The following is a 27,651-nucleotide window of genomic DNA, read 5'->3' as shown; positions in this document are numbered from 1 at the left end:
TTGTTTTATGTTATCGGTGCTTTAAACAGGGGTTTAACTGTGCCGGGCACACTTTTAAATCATCAGCCTCGTGCATCATTAGTAATATACATAAATAGCTATCTATATATTTGATCTTATATATGCTGTATTTATAATATCTTTACAAAAATGCATTTAAAAAGCTTGCTCTGCTCATAGAAAGTGTGCTGCTTACAAAATCAAACGCAGCATAAAGCCTATGCTTTGCTATTGTTGGTTGGCTTGGTGAAGGTTGCTCTCAGTATGTTAAAAAATAACGGAAAAAGTCATACTACTATGTCCAATAAATCAAGAAAAAAAGTGAGTATAGTATGTCAGAAGTCATAGTATACTTGGAAGTATACTAGGAAGCAGAGAACCATCCAAGCTGTGTACAGTAAGGATGGGACGTTGTTGACCTCAACTGATGGAGTGTTACGGCGTTGGAAGGAACACTTTGAGGAACTCCTGAACCCGAACTCCGCCCTCTATGGTAGAGGCAGAGCTGGAGTATGACGGGGGATCAACACCAATCTCCCGGGGGAAGGTCACTGAGGTCGTCAAACAACTCCACAGTGGCAAAACCCCGGGGGTGGATGAGATCCGCCCAGAAATGCTGAAGGCTCTGGGTGTTGAGGGACTGTCATGGTTGACACGTCTCATCAACGTTGCGTGGAAGTTGGAAACAGTACCGAAGGAGTGGCAGACCGGGGTGGTGGTTCCCCTTTTCAAAAAGGTGGATCAGAGGGTGTGTGCCAATTACAGAGGCATCACACTACTCAGCCTCCCCGGGAAAGTTTACTCTAAGGTGGGTCAGGCCGATTGTCGAACCTCAGATTGAGGAGGAACAATGCGGATTCTGTCCTGGTCGTGGAACGATGGATCAGCTTTTTACTCTCGCAAGGATCCTGGAGGGGGCCTGGGACTAGCTTATCCGGTCTACATGTGTTTTGTAGACTTAGAGAAGGCGTATGACCGGGTTCCCAGGGAGTTACTGTGGGAGGTACTGCAGGAGTATGGGGTGAGGGGGTCTCTACTCAGGGCCATCCAATCTTTGTACTCCCAAAGCGAGAGCTGTGTCCGGGTCCTCGGCAGTAAGTCAGACCCATTTCCGGTGAGTGTTGGCCTCCGCCAGGGCTGCGCTTTGTCACCAATCCTGTTTGTAATAGGGAGGCGTGTGGCGCAGTGGGTAGAGCCTTGGTATGGGGATCAGATGGTCACAGGTTCGGTGGACTAAGGATTGCACCACTGCTTTTTGCAGATGATGTGGTTCTAAGTGCTTCATCGGTCTGCGACCTTCAGCACTCACTGGATCGGTTCGCAACCGAGTGTGAAGCGGCTGGGATGAGGATCAGCACCTCCAAATCTGAGGCCATGGTTCTCAGCAGGAAACCGATGGACTGTCCACTCCAAGTAGGGAATGAGTTCTTACCCCAAGTGAAGGAGTTCAAGCATCTCGGGGTCTTGTTCTTGAGTGAGGGAACAATGGAGCGTGAGATGGGCCGGAGAATCGGAGCAGCGGGAGCGGTACTGCAGTCGCTTTACCGCACCGTTGTGACGAAAAGAGAGCTGAGCCAGAAGGCAAAGCTCTCTGTCTACCGGGCCATTTTCGTTCCTACCCTCACCTATGGTTATGACTGAAAGAACGAGATCGCGGATACAAGCGGCCGTGGTTTTCTCCACATGGTGGCTGGCGTCTCCCTTCATTTCATTTCAAACCTTAGGGATAAGGTGAGAAGTTCAGTCATCCGGGAGGGATTCGGAGTTGAACCGCTCCTCCTTCGCGTCGAAAGGAGCCAGTTGAGGTGGTTCGGGCACCTAATAAGGATGCCACCTGGGCGCCTCCCCAGGGAGGTGTTCCAGGCACGTTCAGCTGGGAAGAGACCAAGGGGTAGACCTAGGACCAGGTGGAGGGATTATATCTCTTCGCTGGCCTGGGAGCGCCTTGGGATCCCCCAGTCAGAGCTGGTTGATGTGGCCAGGGAAAGGACAGTTTGGGGCTCTCTGCTGGAACTGCTACCTCCGCGACCAACACACTCTCACTCCCTAAACGTCCACGCTTGGTCAGGGTCCCGTGGCGTGCAGTTGGGACGCGCCGAGGCTCCTTCAGCTTCATAAACGGACGCAAAGAGCTTTCAACTGATTGCAATGTATTCCCATCGGCGGCGGTATTTGACGCTCAGGGAAGCACCGCATCAGTTCATGTCGGCGGCCCTTAAAGGCAATGTGAGCGTCCATTCCCATTGGATAACGGAGAATTGTACACCCGGAAGTAAGTATTCTCCTTACTGTTGATTGATTTTACAGTGATATCTGCACTACTCATCAACTCAAAAACACCAGATTATCCTTGTTAATTACACAACATTGATTGGTTTAAATTGTGTGCAATGCTTTTGTATTTTTCCCCTTCGATTCGGAGAAACAAATATTTTTTCGGAGTTTAGGATGGCAGAAGACACTACAATACCCAGAATCCTCAGCTATTGTTTAGGACTACACCATGTGCTCTGTTTGACAAACCCCGTGATTAGTTCTCAAGCTCTGTGATTGGTTGACCTCCAACTGCATTCCATATGAAAAAAAAACGTTTCATAAAAGATCAAATCATACTCTATTCAGCAGTGCTTGCTTTACTCTTTGAAAGTCATCACATGAATGCATTGTAATGAATGGTTTGGCTGCATTAAACATTACACATCTGTCGTAGTTCTTTATTTATCTACAGAGATCGGGCTCAGAATAGACCGGAAACTATTCTTTTACCGTTCTGTTTTAATTTCACAATAAAGTTAGTAATATTTTGTTTTGATATTATTGTTTTTTATTAACTACTAGACCGCTGGGTCATGTTAAGACCATCTTTTCTGTGTTGCTGTGGGTTTTTTACATCGCTTTTGTGTTACAAATATCAAAACAAAAACTAAATATATCCGTCGTAAACTAAACCAGAAACAGCAGTATATTTTATTTTGTTAACACTGTAAACTTGACAGCTTTTTAACCCAAACCACCTACTGGTTAAAGCACGTTATTACACATTTAGAGTAATTGCAATGCAGGTAGATTGTGTTGCTTTTTAATGACTGTTTAAAATGCCTTTTTCTTAATGTCTTTCATTTTTGTAAAGCACTTTTGAATGTGTTATATTTTATGAAAACATTTAAATATTAAGAGTATATACAAAATAGGAGGAAAGTAGAAGGTCAATGATAGAAATATAGAATAGAAAATATCAAGAAGATACTGTAAATGGTATCTAGAATAGTGCCGGATGTACAAATATATTAATAGGAGGATGTGCAAAACAGACAAACTAATTAGGCTTTATTTAATTTTATTTAACTAATTAGGCTTTATTTAAACATTAAATAATACTTTAGGTTAAGGTCTTCTTTTAAATACATGTAAGCAAAAAGCTTTGGGGGTATCTATATTAAGCCTGACAAAGTACTTACAGTAACGTTTAATATGACAATCAACTTTCCTGCAATGTTAACTATGTTGAAGCACTTATTTTAACCGATATTATACATATTTATTATACTCTTATAAGATGTATGTAGATAGAATAAGTAATGTGCAGAATATGACAGTTTAATGGTGGAGGTACACACATATTGATAGATCTCTTGTTGAGGAACCTATGACCCAAGTTTGTCATCATTGCAGTTGTGTATATGATATTTCAATAAATCTTGAAATCTTGAAAGGGATGTGCAAAACAGCCATTATATACAGTTTTTGATGAACAATTAGAGAATAACGAGTAATGAATATGCTTTATAGGGATCTGCAGATACATTTTTTGTCTTCTCAAGCACCAACTATCAAATATCTCGCCTGATTGTTTGCACTTGACAATCACCTTCACTGAATTTTACTCAGGTGTAACTAAAGTCTGATTTAAGGGTTGTTTATATTTCACATCATTAATCCAAATCTGTAAAGTAACTAAAATAAATGTAGTAAAAATACCAGGTTAACCTTAAAGAAAGCCCTCAGGATTATAAAAGACCCCCATCACCCCAGCCACAAACTGTTCTGTCTGCTGCCGTCTGGCAGGCGGTACTGCAGCATCCGGACTAAAACCACCAGACTCAGGGACAGCTTCATCCCACAGGCCAGAAGACTATTAAACACCTGAACTTTGAAACAACATCCATAACATTCATCTGGCTGCTACTTAGAAATGATTTGTCTAATATATCATATTCCAATCACTTGTATATAGACTCTTATTGCACTATTTAACTTTTTACTATTTTACAATTTTTCTTTTTGTATTTACTTGCACTATTTCTTCTGTGTATCTGTTTTATTGTGTTGCACTGTTGGAGGAGCCTGTGACCTAAGGGGGGGGGGGGGTCTTGATTTGGATAGTGTGCCGTCGATGGGTTCTATTTCGTACATGGCTTTGCCCTCTAAGGCTATCGCTATTGGGTAATCCCCCTGCGCACCCGCGCAGCACTGAAACACTTGTAGTCCACGCCCGCCCGCAAGATGGGCCCCACCCTCGGGCTCCCTTCCGGTATAAATAGGAAGGAGGCCCGACAATCTGCTCCCTCTTTTTCTTCAGCACCCCGTTACTGAAGCACAAGAGACACTTTCATTAACAGAGCAATCATGAGCAGCAATTGTGTGAGAGATTGTCCCTCATGTGGCTCTGGATACATTATGAGTTACGACCAGCACACGATGTGCGAATCCTGCCTGGGGCCAGAGCACGCATACGCGGCTCTCAGCCAGCAGGTCGCATGCACACACTGTGCCCGTCTCCCCTCGGACGACAGGAAGCGAAGAGCGGACGCTCTCGCTGCTGCGGCCGAGGAGGACGATTGGCCCGTCCAGGCTTTCGAGCCCGTGGACGGCGGCCTCATGTCCCTGGAGCCGAGTGCCGGGCAGGTGTCGGACGACTCCTACCCCGCCTCCCTCCACGGTTCACCGTACGGTTCTCCCCTCCCTCCTCTCCCCCGGACGGGGGAGACAGAGTCGGAGCAGGGTGCCGGCTTGGCGGACGAGCACGCGGTCCCCTTCTCCGTCACCACGGCGCTGCCGGTGATAGGTGGCATCCTGGGGGAACTACCGAGATCATATGCAAGGCGGCCGCCTGCAGAGGTCTCCCCGTTCCCCCAGCTCAGGAGAGGTGTGCTCCGGACGATATGGCCGGAGTTTTTTCGCGGGTGCAGACGGTCAGGAGTGACCCGGTCTGGCCACGCTTCCCCCGCCATCAGGAGGTACCAGGAGGGGGCGGCGGCGAATCCGAGGACCCCTTTGAGGACAGTTTGTTCCCCTCACCAAGGTGGAGGGGTTCACAGATGCTGGTTTCCCAGCCACCCCTTCTTTGGAGCCGAGCCTGACGGCGTTTTTTGGGGTGAGACAGGCCAACGTGATCGCCGGACGGCGCCCAGGTTGGCCTCCCCCAGGGACCAGTATGTCGCCCGCCAGGCCGACCGGGTGCACCAGTGTGCCTTTCAGCATCGCGCTGCTCTCAAACTCGGTGGTGACGCTGGTGGAGCGGTCCACCACCTTGGCCGCTGATGAAGCGGAGGAGATCGGCAAGGCGGCCAGCACGGCGCTCACACTGTGCGCGTCCGTCACTGTCTCCCAGGCGAGGATCGCCGCGTGGGTGACGCAGATTCAGGGCCACCTCTGGCTGCAGCAGGCGTCACTTACGGAGACGGCCAGGAAGGTGCTTCTGGACGCTCCAATCAGCCCGGACGGGCTGTTCGGACCCCAGTTCCACGCCATGGTGGAGTCCATGAAGTCTGCTGCAGAACAGGCGGACGACATCCGCCAGCACGTCAGCTGGCTCCAGCCTGCTGGGCGGCCACAGCGGCATCAACGCCCGCAGCAGCCGCAGCGTCCGACCCAGCCACAGCGGCAGACGGAGAGACGCCCACAGCCGCGGCGTCAGGGTCCTTCAGCGGCTGCAGGGGCTCCGTCCCACGTCTCCGCTCCCCCGCCACCCCAGAGACAAAGGGGTCTTCCAGCGGTGGGTCAACGGGGAGTGAGGCACTCCCGCTCTTGGTCTGCTCCACCAGAGCCTCCGAGGAAGCAGAGACGTTTTTGACGTGTTGGGGTTGTGTGGAAAATAAAAGGAGAGTTCATTTTCCAAACTTTTTGTCTGAGTCATCAGTATCAAGTGTTTTCTCACCCCCCACTCTGTGTAAGAGCCTGCAGTTTTTAATCTATCGGTTAATAAACTGCAGAGTTCGCTAATTAAGCCAGCTGCCACCAATCTGTTGATTAGTAGACAGCAGGGCTCGCTGCAGAAGCCTGCTGGTTTTAACCTATCGGTTAATGAACCGCAGAGCTTGCGGCATTCCTCTGTCTGAGATACGTCTCCTCCACACATAATAAGCCCATGAGCGCAGTTATGACGCCTCATGTGGACGTCACGGCACACACCTCCACTCATCCCCTGAGCGTGTACACGCCTCATGATGAGAGCCTGAGTGAAACGCAGCGTGTGGAGGCTCCCTCACAGCCCTTTTGCTCCAGGCCCACCTTGGGTTGCCTCACGGGCTGCGGCGGCGAGGGCTCTGACGTGGCTCGTCGCCATGATGACCACAACACATCTCGAGCATGTGCGCCCGATCCCCATGGGTCTCCCCCACAGGAAGAAACTCCAGAGGTGGGTCATTCACTGCAGAAGCCTGCTGTTTTAACCTATTGGTTTATAAACTGCATAGCTCGCGGCATTGGGTTTCATAATGAATTTGGAGAAGAGCTGCCCTCTCCCCTCTCAGACATTCATTTATCTGGGAGTGGAATTAAACTCAGCCAGCAGAGCGCGGCTCTTACGGCAGCGAGTGGAGGAACTGCAGCGAGATCTCCTCCGGCGTGTCTAAACCCGCACAGCCCTCTCCGTGACGCAGCTGCTCGGCATTGGCGTCAGCTGGTCACGCGGTGATCCCCATGGGTCTCCCCCACAGGAGGAGACTCCAGAGGTGGGTCATTCGCTGCAGAAGCCTGCTGTTTTAACCTATTGGTTTATAAACTGCATAGCTCGCGGCATTCCTCTGTCCCAGATATGACTCCTACAGAGCACGGTCATGACGACCATTACAGCATATCACAGAGAAGCCTCTCCAACGGGGGAGTGAGACCCATCCTTGATCTGTCAGTATTCCCATGCTGACGATCAAACAGGTGCTGGAATGTGTTCACCAGGACGACTGGTTCACTTCCACCTGAAGGAGGATGCATACTTCCATACCCATCATCCCGAAACACAGGAAATTCCTGCGTTTCTCTTTTCAGGGAATATCAGACCAGACAATCGTCTGCTGTTTGGATGTTCCCTGGCTCCTCGCATTTGTGTAGAGAAGGCTGGAGCCACTACACAGAGGAGGGATGAGAATGAGGTTTTTTCTCTGGACGACCTGCTATTTGCTGGCCCGATCCAGCATGAGGAAGTCGCTTTACAGACGTTACATCTCGTATCGCATCTGTCAAAGCCTGGGTTTCATAATGAATTTGGAGAAGAACTGCCCTCTCCCCTCTCAGACATTCATTTATCTGGGAGTGGAATTAAACTCAGCCAGCAGAGCGCGGCTCTTGCGGCAGCGAGTGGAGGAACTGCAGCGAGATCTCCTCCGGCGTGTCTAAACCTGCACAGCCCTCTCCGTGACGCAGCTGCTCGGCATTGGCGTCAGCTGGTCACGCGGTGATCCCCATGGGTCTCCCCCACAGGAGGAGACTCCAGAGGTGGGTCATTCGCTGCAGAAGCCTGCTGTTTTGACCTATTGGTTTATAAACTGCATAGCTCGCTCGAGCTGTCCTCTTCCCCCCCAGACATTCATTTATCTGCGAGTGGAATAAAACTCAGCCAGCAGAGTGCGGCTCTTGCTGCAGCGAGTGGAGGAACTGACAGCTCCCTATCCAGCGTGTCACATCCCACAGCGTGGTGACAGCCCTCTCCGTGATACAGCTGCTCAGCATGACGTCAGCTGATCACGTGGGGATTCCCCGGGGTCTCCCCCACAGGAGGGGTCTCCAGAGGTGGTTCATTCGCCCACGCACCGACCCCGTGCGTCAGAGGTAAATGTGCTGGAGCTGTTCTCCGGGTTGGGAAGTATTCCAGCACTTCGCCCCGTTGCTGTACAATCAAACATGTGTTGATTCGCCCAGCCAACAGGCCACGGCAGCCTACCTCAATCGCCAGGGAGGACAGCCGTTTATGCTAACCCGGCTTCATGCCTAAGGCTAAGGTCATCACAAACTTTTTTAGGTCAAGAGTGATCACCCTGGCTGGCTTCTTTCCCCCTCCTCACAGGTCGGAGGAAGAAGCCACGTCTCATCTCAGCTGTCCTGCTATGTGGCGCGCACGGCTGCCTTGCGCCGTTCTCAGCGCCTGTTTGTGCATTATAGAGAGCGCTCGATAGGGCAGTCTCTATCTGCACAACGGCTGTCACACTGGCTGTGTGAAGCTGTGTCACATACTGTATGTCTCCGCTGGGGTGGATCCCCCGGAGAACATCAATGCGCACTCCACCAGAGGAATGTTTCCTCCTCCACGGCTTTGCACGGAGGAATGTCAGTGGAAGACATTTGCACTGCTGCTTCTTGGTCTTCTCCCTGTTCATTTATTCAATTTTATTTGAGGGATGTCTCCCATTCCTCTCTGACACACCCTGTGCTGAGTGTCCTGTCAGAGTGAGTGACGTCAGGGATCCAGCTGTGCGCCTCTCTCCTGCCTCGGCACACGGAGAGTGGCCTGTATTTCCCTTTTATGAGAGGGACGTCCCCCTTTTTCCCCTGACACATTTCGTACGGAATGTCTAGTCAGAGTGAGTGATGTTGGGGACCCAGCTGTGCGCTCTCCTGCCTGTCTGCACGCAGAGAGCTGCTATTCCCCCTCCTTTCTGTCACTGGGCAAAGTGTGACCTTCGTCTCTACTTTCTCACAGCGGCAGGTATGTATTATTCCCAGCCTTCGTCCCCTCATGGTAAATATTCATGTTATGCTATATTCCAGGGACTGTGATGCGCCATTCGCATGGCGCAATAGGCATGGGTTGTTATCTGAGCAGGTGTGTCTGTGCTTCTAGTACCGGGCGGACCCAGTGGGGCGCAGACTACATCTTGCTTCGCCATTAACCCAATAGCGATAGCCTTAGAGGGCGAAGCCATATACGAAATAGAACTGAAGTTACCTACTGTAACTCCAGCTTCTATGAGTATTGGCGTAGCCCTCTAAGTTCTGGGCCCCACTGGCTCCATCAATAGCTGAAGAAAAGTTGTTTTGTGTGGGAGCAGATTGTCGGGCCTCCTTCCTATTTATACCGGAAGGGAGCCCGAGGGTGGGGCCCACCTTGCGGGCGGGCGTGGACTACAAGTGTTTCAGTGCTGCGCGGGTGCGCAGGGGGATTACCCAATAGCGATAGCCTTATGGCGCATTTCCACTACACGGCCTCGCTCGGCCCCGCTCGGTATGGCTGGTCCTCGTTAGGACTGGCTCACTTTATGGCGCATTCCCATTACAGTTTAGGAACTGGGGTAGTATCTATAGTAACGCAGTGTAGGCGGAGCCGTGACGTGATCTTCAGAGAACCCCAGAAAAACAACACAGCCGTTAGCTGTTAGCACTCAGAGCTCACAGCTCCTCATATATGTTCAGAAACTAGACAAAAGTTAAACAAGTACAAACCACAGACTGCCTGTGTCATGGTGAATACAGTCGCTGCTTTATTTATGTCTGTATAGGCCGTTGTTGTGAGTGTGGACGGTCGGAGCATATACTGCGTTAGCTTAGCCAATCTCCATTTAGAACACACGCATTTTAAAAGGTTTTTCGCCTGCCGTCTGTCTGCAGACTTGACAAAGCATTAATTCATGGTTTTTACTAACCGGTATCAGTATGTTGTTACTTCGGCATCATTTTGAAACGTGTATTACAATTAAATCACGGTCAAATATGTCCATCTTGTTGTAGTTGTAGCCCCCTTGCCAGCGATGCTCTCTCTAGTTTAGCATACTCAGCCCGACTCAGCCTCGTTGTCTCTGGCCCTAGACCCACGATTTTATGAGGCCAGAAAAACTGTGAATTAGGACCCGCCGGCCGGTACTAGGCCAAGTGGAAACGCAACCAAAGACGGGCCGCTGACGTCACAGCCCTCTTAAACCGTGCTCCGCGCTGTAGTGGAAACGCGCCATTAGAGGGCTACGCCAATACTCATAGAAGCTGGAGTTACAGTAGGTAACTTCAGTTTCATTCCATGTCAAAGTGCTGTTTGGCGCGGTGTAAACTTTGCGCACTGCCACTCCAACATCCAATCACAGAGCTTGAGAACTAATCACGGGGTTTGTCAAACAAAGCACATGGTGTAGTCCTAAACAATAGCTGAGGATTCTGGGTAGTGTAGTGTCTTCTGCCATCCTAAACTCCGAAAAAATATTTGTTTCTCCGTATCGAAGGGGAAAAATACAAAAGCATTGCACACAATTTAAACCAATCAATGTTGTGTAATTAACAAGGATAATCTGGTGTTTTTGAGTTGATGAGTAGTGCAGATATCACTGTAAAATCAATCGACAGTAAGGAGAATACTTACTTCCGGGTGTACAATTCTCCGTTATCCAATGGGAATGGACGCTCACATTGCCTTTAAGGGCCGCCGACATGGACCGATGCGGTGCTTCCATGAGCGTCAAATACCGCCGCCGATGGGAATTGTGATGCCCCTGTGGGTTCATCAGTAGAGAGGGTGTGGCTGTTCTGTCTGTGCTACATTGGCTGCAGTGATTGCATTGATTGCAGTAACTCAGGGCACCTGGGTCTGGTGTCCTGCAGCTATTTAAAGCCTCTCTGCTCCTCTCTGTGCTCGCTCTGCTTTCCCCTGCAGACACCTGGGTTTTGGTTGAGTATGGTACCGGTTTTCTCAGTTGCTCCACTTTGTTGCACTCTATGAATTTTGCTAATTTGAATTACTTTCTTTAATAAACATATTTTTCTACCCGTTGACATGTTGTGTCTCCACTTTGTTGTGGCCTTTTGAGCCAGGTCGCAACAAATGGGGGCTCGTCCTACGGGTTATTTCTAGAAAGTTTGTGTAGTGCTCAGAGCACATGGTATCATTGAGCAGCTGAGTACTTGATGTGGTCCAGCTGTGTGGTGGCTTGGCGCTGCTATTTGGGGGACACATCATGTTTTTTGGGTTTCAGGAAGCTTTAGTATTTGACATGTCGTCAGGTTTTGTGTGCCAATCAGAAGGTAAGATGTTGCTGTTTGTTACTCTTTTGTAAAGAGATTTCCCCGCTAGGCTTAAGTGGCGTTTCCCCTTGGGTTGCGTCTGTTTGTTTTTTTCATAGTGTTGTGGCGACGTGGTTAGTGTCAGCTGTTTTCGGACAGCTGTCTCAGGGGCACATCCGCGTGATTTCTTGGTGTTACCTGCGTGCAGGTCGCTCCATAACTCCGCCGGGTTTCAGTGCGTGATTACCCGCCGCAAGCCACATGAAGACTAGGTGAGATTAGTAAGATTTTGGTTAGGCAGTTAGGGGGAAAATTCTCTGTTGGGTTTTGTCTTTTGCCTATGCGTGTTGGCAGTTTAATACTTTGCTTTCTGATTGGGTATAGGTCATATATTATGGTTTCTTTGTCGGCGTTTGTGGATGCGCCCTGAGTGTCTTTCTTAGATGATTGCCATAAGGCGCAGTTGGTCGAAATAGCAGAGCATTATAAGATTGCTGTTGTAGGGAGCAAGCGGAAACATGAGATTAAAGCTGTCAGTTGAAAGCTCTTTGCGTCCGTTTATGAAGCTGAAGGAGCCTCGGCGCGTCCCAACTGCACGCCACGGGACCCTGACCAAGCGTCGCTCCTGGACGTTTAGGGAGTGAGAGTGTGTTGCAACATCACTGCTGGTTTAAGTCCGTCATGACAGGGAGTGTGGCTTCATGATTATAAGCTGATTGTCCAGGAAAAAAAAAAAAACGCCATTCAGACTGAGAGCAGGACATGGCTGAGCTGCACTTTGTGCTGAAATATAACGATAAACAGTCAAATACGTTATATATATCCCTGATATATTCAGGCAAATTCAGAAGTTTCTAAGTAACAGAGTAGAATATGCAGCACTTGTGGATTCCAAACCAGGAGAAAAACTCCAAGATATCTCAGGCACATTTCGGCCAAAAAGCAAAGAAGTTAAGAAATAGTAAACATTCAGCTGAGTTACGGTCATCATGCTGTACGCACAAACAGCCTCCGTGGACTTCAGTCAGATCAGTCGCATTTTACAAAAGCACTTTGCTTTGTTGAGATCACCAGTGTGTACAGCTGTTTTTGTCATTATCCTGCTTTGGTTCACACATTCATTTTTTTATACCAAATAATTTTATGCTAAATATCATTGGAATCATACCCCTTACTCATTTTTTCTGAAAAATGATTTGAAGTGAGCACTAGTTCTCCGGTGATTTCATGTTCAAGGACACATTTTATGTTGAGAAACATTCTTTATTGAGCTTCTTCTGCCTGCCATATGCTCCCAACATTTCATTTTTATCTACATCTGAAAGTTAGTATTGCAAATTACGATTGTGTTGTCAAAACCAACTTTAAAATTGCATTCCACTACCGACTGTATCTGAGTGTTGCATGCAGCGCTTGTTAAGTCAATAAAAGCAATTTGGCTTTGTATTATGGTCCAAGAGTTTATCAACTATAACTTTATTATCCGAATATAACATAATAATATACATTTTCCATCATCGGCCGGAGCATTGTCTTTACAGGATAATCCCATTTTATAAACACTAAAGCTGAACATTGTATCATCTAATGTACAGTATGACTAAATTACCTCCATCTGCTCCTGGTGTGACTGGTTATGATTAAATAATAAGTAAAGTTATGATTCTGTCAATAAACCTTCAAGATGTGCGCTTTTATTTAAGTGTTGGTTAGGCAGCTGAAGGCCCATCAACACAAGAACACATAGTTCAGGTGCTAATTTGCCAGAAACACTGTAAATATTTCTTGGAAAGTTGTGTTTTCTGTTTTGAAAATGTGTTTTGTTGTGACACCACCATACTGTAAGTGAGTATTTCTGTCCAAGTATCAGCATACTTTGCAGTGTTGCTAAAGTATATTAAGTAAGGCATAATGTGCAGTGAGGCGGTCATTAATGATAAAAGAACACAGACAGGGTGATCAAGATCCCTATCACATTATCCCACGTATTACATTGCAACATACTAACTATACAAAGGGCTTGACTCACAATGTTGATTTAAAAATGACCGTATTGCTAAAAAATATATATATTCCGCTCCACTGCGTACCAAAGGCAGGAACTGCGGCGACAGCAAGTCTGTTAACATCTTATTTTTCATTAACCAGTCACGCTGCTAGAGTATATCACATTTTATATTATATTGATAATTTGGACTCTTCAATTTCTGATTTGGTAAATATAATTATTATTTTGGGTAAATACCGTTTACATTGTAGTAAATGGAGAGGAGGCAAGCCCTCCTTTCCCTGTTTCATAAATGAGTTCATGTCCTTTTTTCTGTCCCTTAGAAAAATACAATCTTGTAACCTGTCTATAAAGATTTACAATGACATTTCCAAATGGTTATTAAGTAAGCTTAATGCCTCTTAAATGTTTTTGTGACTTTATGCTTTTTCTTTCCCCCTGGCTCTTATTGGATGTATTATTTATGTTTTTCGTCTTATTGTGAATTAATAGGCGCTTTCACACCGGAGTACTTTTCCCGTACTTTTCCCAGAAATAGTTCCTGGGATGTTGAGTTCACACCAAAAATATCTTTTTTTTCGGGAACCTTTTCTCCCCTTTTCAGTCCCTGCTAGAGAGGTGGTACTTTCCTGGGGAGAAAAAGGTTCCCATTTCTGATTGGCTGGGCGAATTGCAAACCTAGCCCCGTAAAACTCTGAAAATGTTGTGAAGCCACCATTGTATTTGCTGGCATTAGCATGATTAGCATTAGCATTAGCCCCGCGCACCGACGGAGAAAGACTAACTTATGGCAGCACAAAAAAAAACATGGGAGCGGTGGAGTGATGAGGAGGGTTCGGCGTTCTGGCGATTTACTCGAAAAAGAAAACCGTGCTAGAGCCCATACTGTGTTCCCTTTAGTGTTTACGTCCTGTCTATCTTCTTCTGTTGATTTCTCTGATGTCTTTTAAAATCTTTCCTTCTCATGCGCTCTTTTTCTTTTTCTTTACTAGAGGCAGTTCAGCCATCATGAATCCAAAGTTTTGTGCTGTACATAAATATAAAAATGATGCATGGTGTATCTGATGGAGAAAAAAGATTGTTGTGCACATCTGGCGTTAAATTGACCGGACTTCTTTCTGTGGATTGATATGACTGCACATAGTCCCCTGATCCTCTTGTAGCTACGGTCTATTCTCACAGCGGTCTCTTAGCAAAACATTAACAACCTCTGGTTGACCAATGAAAATGTAGTATTCAACTAAGCTGTGTGTTAATACAAGTTTATACTTACTAATATAGAAATCAATTTGTAGTGGAAAGACTGTACGCAATTTGTAGAAGATATAAAACTAATATCTATGTCGATTGTTTAAGAACAATTAACATTTATTCAGCCTACTGTAGACCATTTCACTTGTATTTTTAATCAAAGTGTTGATAGACATTAGTGCATCAAGAGTTCCACGCATAAAAAGAAAAAGTTACTCTTAAAGAACAATTTGCTTCAACATTGTGTAAATATGTTCAATCAAAATGAAAGAACAAAAACAAAAACAGCTGATTTAAAAGAAAAATAATTTACAAATATGAAGTTTTTTTGGGTGTTTATCTTCTCTGGTGGAGATATTTCAAATGCTTCCAACTGTGCTTCTGGGTTAGGTTCCCTCCACTGGACATCTTTGCTGGAAAAGCACAGACAAAAGGTATTAATTCAATAATGTAAAACTGATCAAATGTAGTTAAAATAATGAGCTGTCTGAGAATAGCACTTACATTATAATGATGAATTCTCGAACAACCTAGAAATAATCCAATAACAACAGAGCAGCAGTGAATATTTCAGAACGTCATTTCTTTCACACAAACTGCTCTAATTGAATTCTCATCACTAAAATTTGCATGTCTACCCTAGTGTTAAAAAAGTCCAAGAAAATTTGTAAAAGCTGTATTTTTACTAGTTATTAAGGTCGGGCTACAGCTACATACACATTATTTGCCAACTTTAAGACCCAAAAAAAAAAAGTGAAGTGTAACAGTATTGACATTACAATACATATTCTTAAGTTTGAATTCTTGTTCTGTGTGAAAATGACTCCATATACTTACAGTTGGTATAGGCAATTCTTCCATTAATGCATTGAACACGGCGGCTGAAATCATCCCAAGTACACGGAATATACTTCTCCTGTCCTTCCTTTACGTATTCAACTGCAGATATTATAACATTGGCGATAGTCGTTTGAGCAGGATCTATGACACAGAAAGCCGCTGCACAGAAAGGAAAACGTATGTACAATTACTCGGGTAATATATTTGGGTGATATCTTTTTAGGAACAAAAACTTGTCGTTATGACTCGTTTATACCTTTGCAGGATGGTGGTTCTGTCCACTTGCCATTGCTTTGACACGTCACAATGTCTGGACCCTCTAGTGTGTAAAAGCCATTACATTGGTATTTCAAAAATGTTCCGCTCACTTGCACAACATCTCCGTTTGGAACACTGGGGTAGTCTCCACAGTTGGCGTCTAAAATCAAAAAGAGGCTATTTAATATTTCCATTTAACTTTAAAAACAGGCCGGTCAAAGTTAACGTGTTAACGCTTGAGATTTATCTGGAAACCTAAACGTTTTCAAATTATCTACGCAGACTATTCACATACCAATTGACAACTTCCTCCTATGATTACAGCTCATATGTTTACCATGAACTGTATGGCAGTAAAAAGGCAAAGAAAGCAGAGGAACTGGCACAAGCTGCATGTATTTCACTGACTGGAGACCACTGAACATCAGGAAGCAGTAACAGCACCATTTAATAAAAGAAGGAAGGAAAGGCATTTTGCTTTGTAATGTAGGAGCCCGTTTCTTGAAGTTTCTCAGGAGTGGAAGACAAGGTTTTTACTGTAGAAATAGTTACTGCTTGCATTATGATAGCGGCAGAAAACAGGAGCATCTGTGTAGCGCACATTATACAGAGCGTGATCACAAAGGCTTGACAGCGTCTTTTGATGCTTTAGCTAAGTGTCAGAAAGTTGACGGACTTCATGCCAATCATTTTGAAATCATCAAAACTGAGCTGAGATGTTTAACAATAAAATAACAAACCTATGATTTGTCTTACCAGTTTGTCATGCATTTCTTTATTACAACATAGCATGTGTATTTCTTTAATCTCCCAAAGATACACTAAGCAAGGTTAATAATAGTATTTTAAACTTGTGATTAATCATGATTAATGATTTTCATCTATTGGTGGGGCTCTTCTCTAGAACTTTCTTTCAAATCAATAACATTTTGAAAGACCTTGTTGACCTTATCTTCACACAGTTCTGCAACTGGTTCTTCAGGTTTCTTTTGCAGATGGTGACTGCTTAATCCACTCCCCCAAGAACTTAACGTTACATGTTTTCCATGTTGTACTTCTTTCTTTACAGTCTGGTTCAGGTTAGCAGAAGTAATCACCATACTTGTCATTAATGAACCATAAAATCAAACAAGTTGGTTGGTCGTAAAGAATATTCTCAGACAGGCAGACTAAAGATGATCTATAACACAAATTGATGCATTATTTTCTATACAAAATGGGTAGTGGGTGCTGTCTAAAGCCCTATTTAGATTTATTTGAGATAACATCAGATATAAACAACAAATATATTTAGCAACAGGAACATTTGTTAACAATGATGTTTGTGAACGCAAGTTGATGTTAGCTCGAAATGTAAAAACTAACGTCAGCCATACAGTGTAATGTTGTTAACACTCTCTGTAGTCAGATCTAGAGTGTCATTTTCCCCACGGGGATTAATAAAGGTCCATCTTATCTTATCTTAATGTATAAGTTGATTTACTTCGATCTACTGTACTGTGTAAAAACACCACAATAATATTACAAAAAATATACTGCATATTAAAGCAAACTATTGTAAAGGTAAAGTATGAGCATACAAAATAAAGAAGTGTAAACATTTACATTATTATTATGATTATTTAATATATAAAGACTAAATATTATTGAATTACAATTAAGATAATAAGATTAGATATACTTTATTTGAAAACCATAACAAATAAGTGATTAAATGCTCTTCAGCAAACACAACTGCAGAGCTGCAAACATTGTAAACAGACTAAGTTCTACTGTACTGTATTTGAGAATGAAGCGCCATCTCATGGTTAAATCCTGTAATTGAGCAAATGGGGGAAATTTGGCAACGCCCTCTAGCAATTTGGCAACGCCCCCAGCCACTGGGATCCGCTGGGTTTTTGGTTGGAATCCGCTGGGTGGAGTCCTATCTGGAGTGCTACATCTGTTAAGTGTAATGTTGTTAACACTCTCTGTAGTCAGATCTAGTAGAGTGTAATTGTTTCTCTTAATTAGCTGTTGTTTGCTCGCATTCACTTTTCCAATTGGAGTTAACTGACTGACCGCTTTTGAGTGTCATGAGAGCCAATGGCAAAATCAGAATGCTTAATTTGAGCTACCCATTTTTTTAAACTACCTTCTTCTAGCTGAAGTCATCCCACTGCCGTCTAATGTAAGAAATCGGCCTTCAGATAAGTTTATGGAGAGATCAGATCAATGCATTTACCCACTCATATTTAATACTGATCAATAAACTACTGCCAATAGATGTAATGTGTCCTCCACCATGTCCAGTACTGCTGCCTGGGTGGGAATAAGACAACACATTAAATATAATCCTACAAATGTATCTATGGAGAGATTGGAACAAAGGATTTTAATCATTCATACTTTATAAAGGTAAATAAACTACCTCCACCTGCAGGTTGCCCACTGCCAGCAGATGTAGTGTGTCCTCCACCTGTTCCTCCCACTGTGGATCCGCCATGTCCAGTATCAGGTCTTCTGTCTGAGTGGACATATCAAATACATTTCAAGGCCTATATATATGGAGTGGTTAGATAATTGGATTAACTCATATTTCATAGTCGTATTGATTATGAATCAGTAAACTACCTCCACCTGCAGGTTGTATCCCACTGCCAGCAGATGTAGTGTGTCCTCCACCTGTTCCTCCCACTGTGGATCCACCATGTCCAGTATCAGGTCTTCTGTCTGAGTGGACATATAAAATACATTTTAAGGCCTATACATATGGAGTGGTTAGATAATTGGATTAACTCATATTTCATAGTTGTATTGATTATGAATCAGTAAACTACCTCCACCTGCAGGTTGTATCCCACTGCCAGCAGATGTAGTGTGTCCTCCACCTGATCCCACCTCTGCAGCACAAATTATTACATTTAAAGGACGAGAGAACCAAGTCCTTTTAAGCAGTTTTAAATACACACAGAGCTTTATCTTTTACTAGTTTATTTTTTTATTTATATTTGGTAAGATGTCTCCCTGTTTGTAGAACTTGTTGGGGAAATGAACTTTGCCCCATAATCTGTTCATCCAATGGTAGTAGTAAAAAGGTTTTCCACTGATTTTTGGGGACTGTATTTCTGATAAAAGGTAAATAACTTCAGTTGAATGGACACTACACATACTTATCATTAAAGTGTATTCTTCACCAACGTAATTCATGGAACATTATGTGGTCAATTTCTCTGAGAAAAAGATAAGTAGATTCCTCATTCCTAGTTTAAGTGTGAATTTTGACGCTAGCAGACTTTATAAAGTTTAGCTAGCTAGCATGACCTAATGCTAAAAGCCAAGGTGGTTTGAAAACTCTAAATAGCCTTTAAAAAGGTCTTAAATATTGACCTAATGGATAATGATATAACGCTTAAAGATGGAGGCTACAGCTGCATGTTCCTAACAAAAAAACAGAAGCCGTTTCCTCCTCACTCCTAGCTAAAGACTATGTGAATAAAGACAGATTTTATCAGCTGTACAGCTAGCTAGCTAGCTAGCTAGGGCTACTGCTGGGATTCAAAGTTGTTTAAAAACATAACAGTCTTTTAAAATATCTTTTAAAAAGGTACTTAAGAAATACAAACATGATATAATACTAAAAAACGAGTTCAAAGGCAAATGTTCAGGGGTGTAGTGCTATCTTTACAAGTACTGGAGCGCACCCATGACTCGCTCATGCATGCACATGCACAGTTGTGGCATGACCACCAAAAGCGAAAGATATGGACACAAGAAGTGCGCAATTGTATCTAGTATCCTATCCATCTGAACATGATTTAAGTGGGGGAACATCCTCTAGGGGGGTCAACACCCATATGAAACAGAACTGTAAACAGATTTTATTTTTTCTTCATAGATATTTTACAAATCATTCCCCTTTTAAACTGTACTCTTGTTTTATCGTCATATAGTATTTCATACCTGTTTTTCATTTATTCTCTTATTTTTGTATAACTATAATGATCATATAAAGGTGTGCCTTTACATCACTGAGCTGAGCCGGCGTTCCGGTGCGCTCCGGCAGCACTACACCCAGTTCCTACAGCCTGTATCCAACCCAACCTGGTCTCACCAGAATGCGTGACTCCACCACGACTCCTTAACACCGCATTGCGTTGTGGAGTCACGAACTTTGCTACATTTACGTGTCTGCACCACGCAAACAACCCCAATGTAAAGTGAATGAGGCTCCTTTGTCGTGGTGCACACACGCATTTCTACAACGTCGATTGTTCCCTTTAGTTAACGTTATTTAAAAGATAATTATATTCCTATTTGATCAAGTCCCCTTTATTATATTACGGACCCAAAGAGCTGAGCGTCCATTCCCATTGGATAACGGAGGATTTTACACCCGGAAGTAAGTATTCTCCTTACTGTCGATTGATTTTATTTACAGTAATATCTGCACTACTCATCAACTCAAAAACACCCGATTATCCTTGTTAATTACACAACATTGATTGGTTTAAATTGTGTATAATGCTTTTGTAATTTTCCCCTTCGATTCGGAGAAACAAATATTTGTTCAGAGTTTAGGATGGCCGAAGACACTACACTACCCAGAATCCTCAGCTATTGTTCCGCTTTGCCTCAAGCTCTGTGATTGGTTGACCTCCAACTGCTTTCCATATGAAAAAAACGTTTCGTAAAAGATCAAATCATACTTTATTCAGCAGTGCTTGCTTTACTCTTTGAAAGTCATCACATGAATGCATTGTAATGAATGGTTTGGCTGTATTAAACATTACACATCTGTCGTAGTTCTTTATTTATCTACAGAGATCGGGCCTCAGAATAGACCGGAAACTATTCTTTTACCGTTCTGTTTTAATTTCACAATAAAGTTAGTAGTAATAATTTGTTTTGATATTATTGTTTTTTATTAACTACTAGACCGCTGGGTCATGTTAAGACCATCTTTTCTGTGTTGCTGTGGGTTTTTAACATCTTTTTTGTGTTACAAATATCAAAACAATAACAGAATATATCCGTCGTAAACTAAACCAGAAACAGCAGTATATTTTATTTTGTTAACACTGTAAACTTGACAGCTTTTTAACCCGCACCTCCTACTGGTTAAAGCACGTTATTACACGTTTAGAGTAATTGCAATGCAGGTAGATTGTGTTGCTTTTTAATGACTGTTTTAAAATGCCTTTTTCTTAATGTCTTTCATTTTTGTAAAGCACTTTTGAATGTGTTATATTTGATGAAAACATTTAAATATTAAGAGTACATACTCTTAATATAGTGGGAAAGTGGAAGGTCAATGATATAAATAATATAGAATAGAAAATATCAAGAAGATACTGTAAGTGATCTCTACAATAAAACAGTTTAGTGCCTGATACTGTAGGAGGATGTGGAAAAACAGACAAACTAATAAGGCTTTATTTAAACATTAAAGAATACTTTAGGTTAAGGTCTTCTTTTAAATTAGAAAAAAGCTTTGGGGGTATCTACAGATATTAAGCCTGACAAAGTACTTAACGTCTAATATATTGCATGGTTTGTTTTGGAACTTGACAATCAACTTTCCTGCAATGTTAACTATGTTGAAGCACTTATTTTAACTGATATTATACATATTAATTATACTCTTATAAGATGTATGTAGATAGTATGAGAAATGTGCAGAATATGTTTAATGGTGGAGGTACACAGATATCGATAGATGTCTTGTAATGCACTGTTGATGAACCTGTGACCCAAGTTTTTCATTAATTGCATAACCGTAGTTGTGTATATGATATGTCAATAAACCTTAGAAAATCTTGAAATCTCGAAAGGGATGTGCAAAATAGCCATTAGAGATGGGCGAGTCCTGATTCATCCGGATCATTAACCCGGATCCTAGAAATGAGCTGGTCGTGACGAGTCTCCCCTCTCCATTAACCCGAGTCCTTGAGTCCCACACTTGGTGTGACGTACAAATTAAAACTATAAATTGCGTCACTCGCTACTCTCTTTATAACATGTAGAATCACATTACAACGTACCCCAGTCCATCTACCTACCCTTTAGCAAGTATACAGGATAGCTGCCTGCCAGTAGTTATCGTTTGGCTCAGGGCAGGGGACGCGGATCAGTGAAACTTCCTGCAGACTCGTGGGGACTCAGAGGAGCCGACGGCTCCTAACCGTAATAGCATAGCAGATCCAGCGATCCATACTCGTCATGTGCACGAGCATAGCCCCTCCTCCAGCACCCGGCTCCTGCGCCGGAGTCAACAGCAGACTCGCAGATTCGCAGATTCGCAGATTCGCAAATCCTGACTCGCTGCAACACACAGCGGATCAGACTCGTGCGGACTCGGAGCCGTAACCATATAGCAGCAGATCCAGAGATCTAGCAGACTCGTCGTCATGCACGAGTCAACAGCAGACTCAGATTCGCAAATCCTGACTCGCTGCAACACACAGCGGATCAGACTCGTGCGGACTCGGAGCCGTAACCATATAGCAGCAGATCCAGAGATCCAGCAGACTCGTCGTCATGCACGAGTCAACAGCAGACTCAGATTTGCCAAATCGCAAAATAACCCTTTTTTTTGTGATCAACATTTTTTATTAAAGCAAAATACACTGTGTAGCGGAGGTTAATATAACGTCAGTTTAATAGATAGATAGATAGATAGATAGATAGTACTTTATTGATCCCAAATTGGGAAATTGTTGTTACAGCAGCATAAAAGGCATTTTACAATAAAACAAAACTACAAAATATACAAGAATAGAAAGAAAAATAAATAAAATATAAAATATACATGTCGAAATAGAAAATATACATGCAGATATTATATATATATATATACAAATATATATATATATATATTCAAAATATATGGAATAATAATATGCTCGTGAAATGCATCAACTTTTCGGTTTCACCGATAGGATTTCTACGGTCTTGGTGATGCTGACTCATATGACTCAAATGACTCGTATGATCCGGATCTCTTCAATGACTGACTCAGAAGACCCTGAGTCCGTAAAAGGATCCGGATTTGCCATCTCTAATAGCCATTATATACAGTTTTTAATTAACTATTAGTAGAGAATAACGAGTAATGAATATGCTTTATAGGGATCTGCAGATAAATATTTAGTCTTCTCAAGCACCCACTACCAAATATCTCGACTGATTGTTGGCTGAATTCACTGAATTTTACTCAGGTGTAACTAAAGTCTGATTTAAGGGTTGTTTATATTTCACATCATTAATCCAAATCTGTAACTAAAATAAATGTAGTGGAGTAAAAATACCAGGTTAACCTTAAAGAAAGCCCTCAGGATTATAAAAGACCCCATCACCCCAGCCACAAACTGTTCTGTCTGCTGCCGTCTGGCAGGCGGTACCGCAGCATCCGGACTAAAACCACCAGGCTCAGGGACAGCTTCATCCCACAGGCCATAAGACTATTAAACACCTGAACTTAGAAACAACATCCATAACATTCATCTGGCTGCTACTTAGAAATTATGTATCTAATATATCATATTCCAATCACTTGTATATAGACTCTTATTGCACTATTTAACTTTTTACTATTTCACTATTTTTCTTTTTGTATTCACTTGCACTATTTGTTCTGTGTATCTGTTTTATTTATTGTATTGCACTGTTGGAGGAGCCTGTGACCTAGGGGGGGGGGGGGGGGGGTGGTAGGACACGTTCTAAGCAACTATGGTGTAGTCCCATAGCTGAGGATTCTGGGTAGTGTAGTGTCTTCTGCTATCCACACACTCCGAAAAAATATTTGTTTCTCCGAATCGAAAGGGGAAAATACAAAAGCATTGTACACAATTTAAACCAATCAATGTTGTGTAATTAACAAGGATAATCTGGTGTTTTTGAGTAGTGCAGATATCACTGTAAATAAAATCAATCGACAGTAAGGAGAATACTTACTTCCGGGTGTAAAATCCTCCGTTATCCAATGGGAATGGACGCTCAGCTCTTTGGGTCCGTAATACAATAAAGGGGACTTGATCAAATAGGAATATAATTATCTTTTAAATAACGTTAACTAAAGGGAACAATCTATTTGACACAGCTGAAGCTCTGGCCTTCCTTAAAAACTAACTCATTTAATAAAAATCACAGTTGTATTACACACCATGCACTGTTTTTTGAGAACAAAAATTGGTGAATAATGCACCATAATACATTCTGACGAAAAATAAAAATTATTATGAATACAAATAAAATAAAAGAAGCCTCCCGTGAGTTACTACAAGCTATACTGTAAAGTAGATTTTAAAAACGTTTTATAGAATAAAAGCTGAATGCTGGACGTTGTAGAAATGCGTGTGTGCACCACGACAATGGAGCTTCATTCACTTTACATTGGGGTTGTTTGCGTGGTGCAGACACGTAAATGTAGCAAAGTTCGTGACTCCACCACGCACTGCGGTGTTAAGGAGTCGTGGTGGAGTCACGCATTCTGGTGAGACCAGGTTGATCCAACCCATATGGAAATAAAAGAGCAGTATTTTTTCTGTACTGTACTAGTTTGCCCTAGTAAAGCACATTATCCTAACAACAATTGTAAAATAGTTTTTTAGTCATTTGAATATTTCTTAATCTTACCACTCATACTATTCAACGTTTTTTCGCAAGACTTTTGAAGTATGGGCCTAAAAGTATTATATTTTATCTTCAGTATTAGTCTCGTCCTTTTATGCATTTTTTATTTGAATCTGTCTGGTTTTAATAACCATTCTGTTGTCTTACATTTGATATCTATGTCAAATGTTAGCTTAGTTACAGGGTAGCTTTTGTCTATATGGTACATTTGAGGGCAATTGTAATGCTGTGTTACACGGACCCTGACTTGCTTAATACGATTTTTCTTTTCTTCTAACAATTTAAGTGTTTTGAGTTAAATAACATTTCTACATAAAGTGTATTTTTAATCTATTTATATAGTAGTTTCATAGTCTAATAGAGCCATTTTCTAATGCTTTTCGCTATTTGAAATGGCCATGCATCAAGTTTATTTTATTATTATTTCTAATTATTGTTGAATCAGTAGTTGACTTCACCTTAAAGTCTGCCATATTTGCATAATTTAGACCATGGGAGCCATTTAATCTTGGACAAGGGTCATTTGTAACATCTTATAATTCACCAATTCATAATGACACAGAACTAATAAAAAGTATTCTTATTGGCGCATTTCTCAGTAAATTGCCAACTTACTGCACATTGGGCCTTCAGTCCAGTTTCCTGAGATGCAAAAGATTTCTTTGGTCTCTGCTCCCTCTGCACTATATCCATCTTTACAATTATACTGCAGTTTTGAGCTTGCAGCAAACACCTCCTGGTATCCCTTACCAATGATGACTGCATGGGGGATTTTAGGGGGATCACCACATGATTCGGTACTCCCTGAAAATGAGGTTATTTTGTAAAGTGGATTTAAGATTTAGACACTGATTTGATTCTGGTAACTGACATTTAAAAAAAAAAATAAGACAGACTTACTTTCACAGATTGGCACAGAGGACCATGCTCCGTTTATACACTGCGCTGTGGTGTCATAGTCTTTGTGTTTATATCCTTCGTCACATCTTACCCAGATTTTGTCTCTCTCCCCATACCAACCATTTGTGCTTGCATCATAATTTCCATTTGGGATAGTCAGTGGCACACAGGCTTTTTCATCTGAGTTGGAAAATGAATTAATACAATTTGAAATAAAGTGCAGCACACTACAGCTCCTATGCATTGTCCTTTATTCATTGGACGTTAGGGCCCCCAAAGACTTTTTCAAGATCAACAATGAAGAAGAAAACATTATACCATCTTGACAGTCTTTTCATTTTTAAAATGCCATTATTTGAGTGAACAATATCTCTACGGTTTTATTAAACCAAACATTATTGTACAATGTAGCCGGCACAAAATGAACCAGCATCATTCAGAAATGAAATAAAAAGGAATCTTTGACAACTCTTGAAATCTTATGCTAAAATATGTGTGTGCCGCCGGGTTGTGTTGGTGTTTGTATAATTCATATCTGTTTGTTGGTGACATTGGTGAAGATGGATGGAAACATTTTACAAAAAGCTGACTAATGTACAACAAATGTATCATTAAAAACAAGTAAGTGTCATACAGGTACAAAAGCAGGACATTATCCTTTAAATCCCAATCAGAATGAAATGAAAATAAATCTTTGGGCAGTACTGAAAGGTTTTTCCAAAAGGGATAAAAGAAAAAGAAAGGTATAACACTGTACACTGAGAAACACAACGTAGAGTGGCTCATTTAAACAAACCACCAGAAAGATTATAGAAAACGTACCTATACATTGGGGTTTAGGAGACCAATTGCCATTTTGACACCTGCTGGTCCCCCACCAGCCCTTCACTGCTGGTTTAAGTCCGTCATGACAGGCATAACTGAGTGTGGCTTCATGATTATAAGCTGATTGTCCAGGGGAAAATAAACCGCCATTCAGACTGGGAGCAGGACAAGGCTGAGCTGCACTTTGTGCTGAAATATAACGATAAACAGTCAAATACTTTATATATATCCCTGATATATTCAGGCAAATTCAGAAGTTTCTAAGTAACAGAGTAGAATATGCAGCACTTGTGGATTCCAAACCAGGAGAAAAACTCCAAGATATCTCAGGCGCATTTTGGCAGGAATGAAATAATAATGCCAAATAGGTTTCAGTTAAGATCAGGACCAGTTAATAATTGTTGAGAGCAATCAGCCAAAAAGCAAAGAAGTTAAGAAATAGTAAACATTCAGCTGAGTTACGGTCATCATGCTGTACACACAAACAGCCTCCGTGGACTTCAGTCAGATCAGTCGCATTTTACAAAAGGACTTTGCTTTGTTGAGATAAACAGTGTGTACAGCTGTTTTTGTCATTATCCTGCTTTGGTTCATACATTCATTTTTTTATACCAAATGAATCCTAGTCCTCCAATATTTATGCTAAATATCATTGGAATCATACCCCTTACTTATTTTCTGAAAAATGATTTGAAGTGAGCACTAGTTCTCCGGTGATTTCATGTTCAAGGACACATTTTATGCTGAGAAACATTCTTTATTGAGCTTCTTCTGCCTGCCATATGCTCCCAACATTTCATTTTTATCTACATCTGAAAGTTAGTATTGCAAATTACGATTGTGTTGTCAAAACCAACTTTAAAATTGCATTCCACTACCGACTGTATCTGAGTGTTGCATGCAGCGCTTGTAAGTCAATAAAAGCAATTTGGCTTTGTATTATGGTCCAAGAGTTTATCAACTATAACTTCATTATCCGAATATAACATAATAATATACATTTTCCATCATCGGCCGGAGCATTGTCTTTACAGGATAATCCCATTTTATAAACACTAAAGCTGAACATTGTATCATCTAATGTACAGTATGACTAAATTACCTCCATCTGCTCCTGGTGTGACTGGTTATGATTAAATAATAAGTAAAGTTATGATTCTGTCAATAAACCTTCAAGATGTGCGCTTTTATTTAAGTGTTGGTTAGGCAGCTGAAGGCCCATCAACACAAGAACACATAGTTCAGGTGCTAATTTGCCAGAAACACTGTAAATATTTCTTGGAAAGTTGTGTTTTCTGTTTTGAAAATGTGTTTTGTTGTGACACCACCATACTGTAAGTGAGTATTTCTGTCCAAGTATCAGCATACTTTGAAGTGTTGCTAAAGTATATTAAGTAAGGCATAATGTGCAGTGAGGCGGTCATTAATGATAAAAGAACACAGACAGGGTGATCAAGATCCCTATCACATTATTCCACGTATTACATTGCAACATACTAACTATATAAAGGGCTTGACTCACAATGTTGATTTAAAAATGACCGTATTGCTACAGCTAAAAAAAATATATATTCCGCTCCACTGCGTACCAAAGGCAGGAACTGCGGCGACAGCAAGTCTGTTAACATCTTCTTTTTCATTAACCAGTCTTAAACGCTGCTAGAGTATATCACATTTTATATTATATTGATAATTTGGACTCTTCAATTTCTTATTTGGTAAATATAATTATTATTTTGGGTAAATACCGTTTACATTGT

The 27,651-nt window shown here is 42.2% G+C and overlaps 1 protein-coding gene across 21 annotated transcripts in view; it reads right to left on the bottom strand.

The window, feature by feature from the left end:
* Window positions 1–14,587: 14,587 nt before the first annotated feature.
* Window positions 14,588–27,651, bottom strand: part of LOC117488922 (loricrin-like) — a 50,858-nt gene continuing 37,794 nt past the window's right edge. For 15 of the 21 annotated variants that reach the window (XM_034138081.1, XM_034138084.1, XM_034138093.1 and 12 more), the window contains 10 exons: window positions 25,889–26,080; window positions 25,067–25,246; window positions 24,782–24,970; window positions 18,373–18,435; window positions 18,167–18,265; window positions 17,964–18,059; window positions 15,552–15,713; window positions 15,293–15,454; window positions 14,960–14,985; window positions 14,588–14,868 (listed from right to left, as the gene is read on the bottom strand). In XM_034138081.1, the coding sequence (XP_033993972.1) occupies window positions 14,842–14,868; window positions 14,960–14,985; window positions 15,293–15,454; window positions 15,552–15,713; window positions 17,964–18,059; window positions 18,167–18,265; window positions 18,373–18,435; window positions 24,782–24,970; window positions 25,067–25,246; window positions 25,889–26,080 (1,196 nt within the window). In that variant the 3' untranslated portion in view covers window positions 14,588–14,841. The remainder of the gene's footprint in view (window positions 14,869–14,959; window positions 14,986–15,292; window positions 15,455–15,551; window positions 15,714–17,963; window positions 18,060–18,166; window positions 18,266–18,372; window positions 18,436–24,781; window positions 24,971–25,066; window positions 25,247–25,888; window positions 26,081–27,651) is intronic. The other 6 variants (XM_034138100.1, XM_034138102.1, XM_034138082.1 and 3 more) reach the window with 5 other exon arrangements.

Source organism: Trematomus bernacchii, unplaced genomic scaffold, assembly GCF_902827165.1.
Source record: "Trematomus bernacchii unplaced genomic scaffold, fTreBer1.1, whole genome shotgun sequence".
In the NCBI taxonomy this organism is placed as follows: Eukaryota; Metazoa; Chordata; class Actinopteri; order Perciformes; family Nototheniidae; genus Trematomus; species Trematomus bernacchii.
This window is presented reverse-complemented; position numbering and strand designations above follow the sequence as displayed.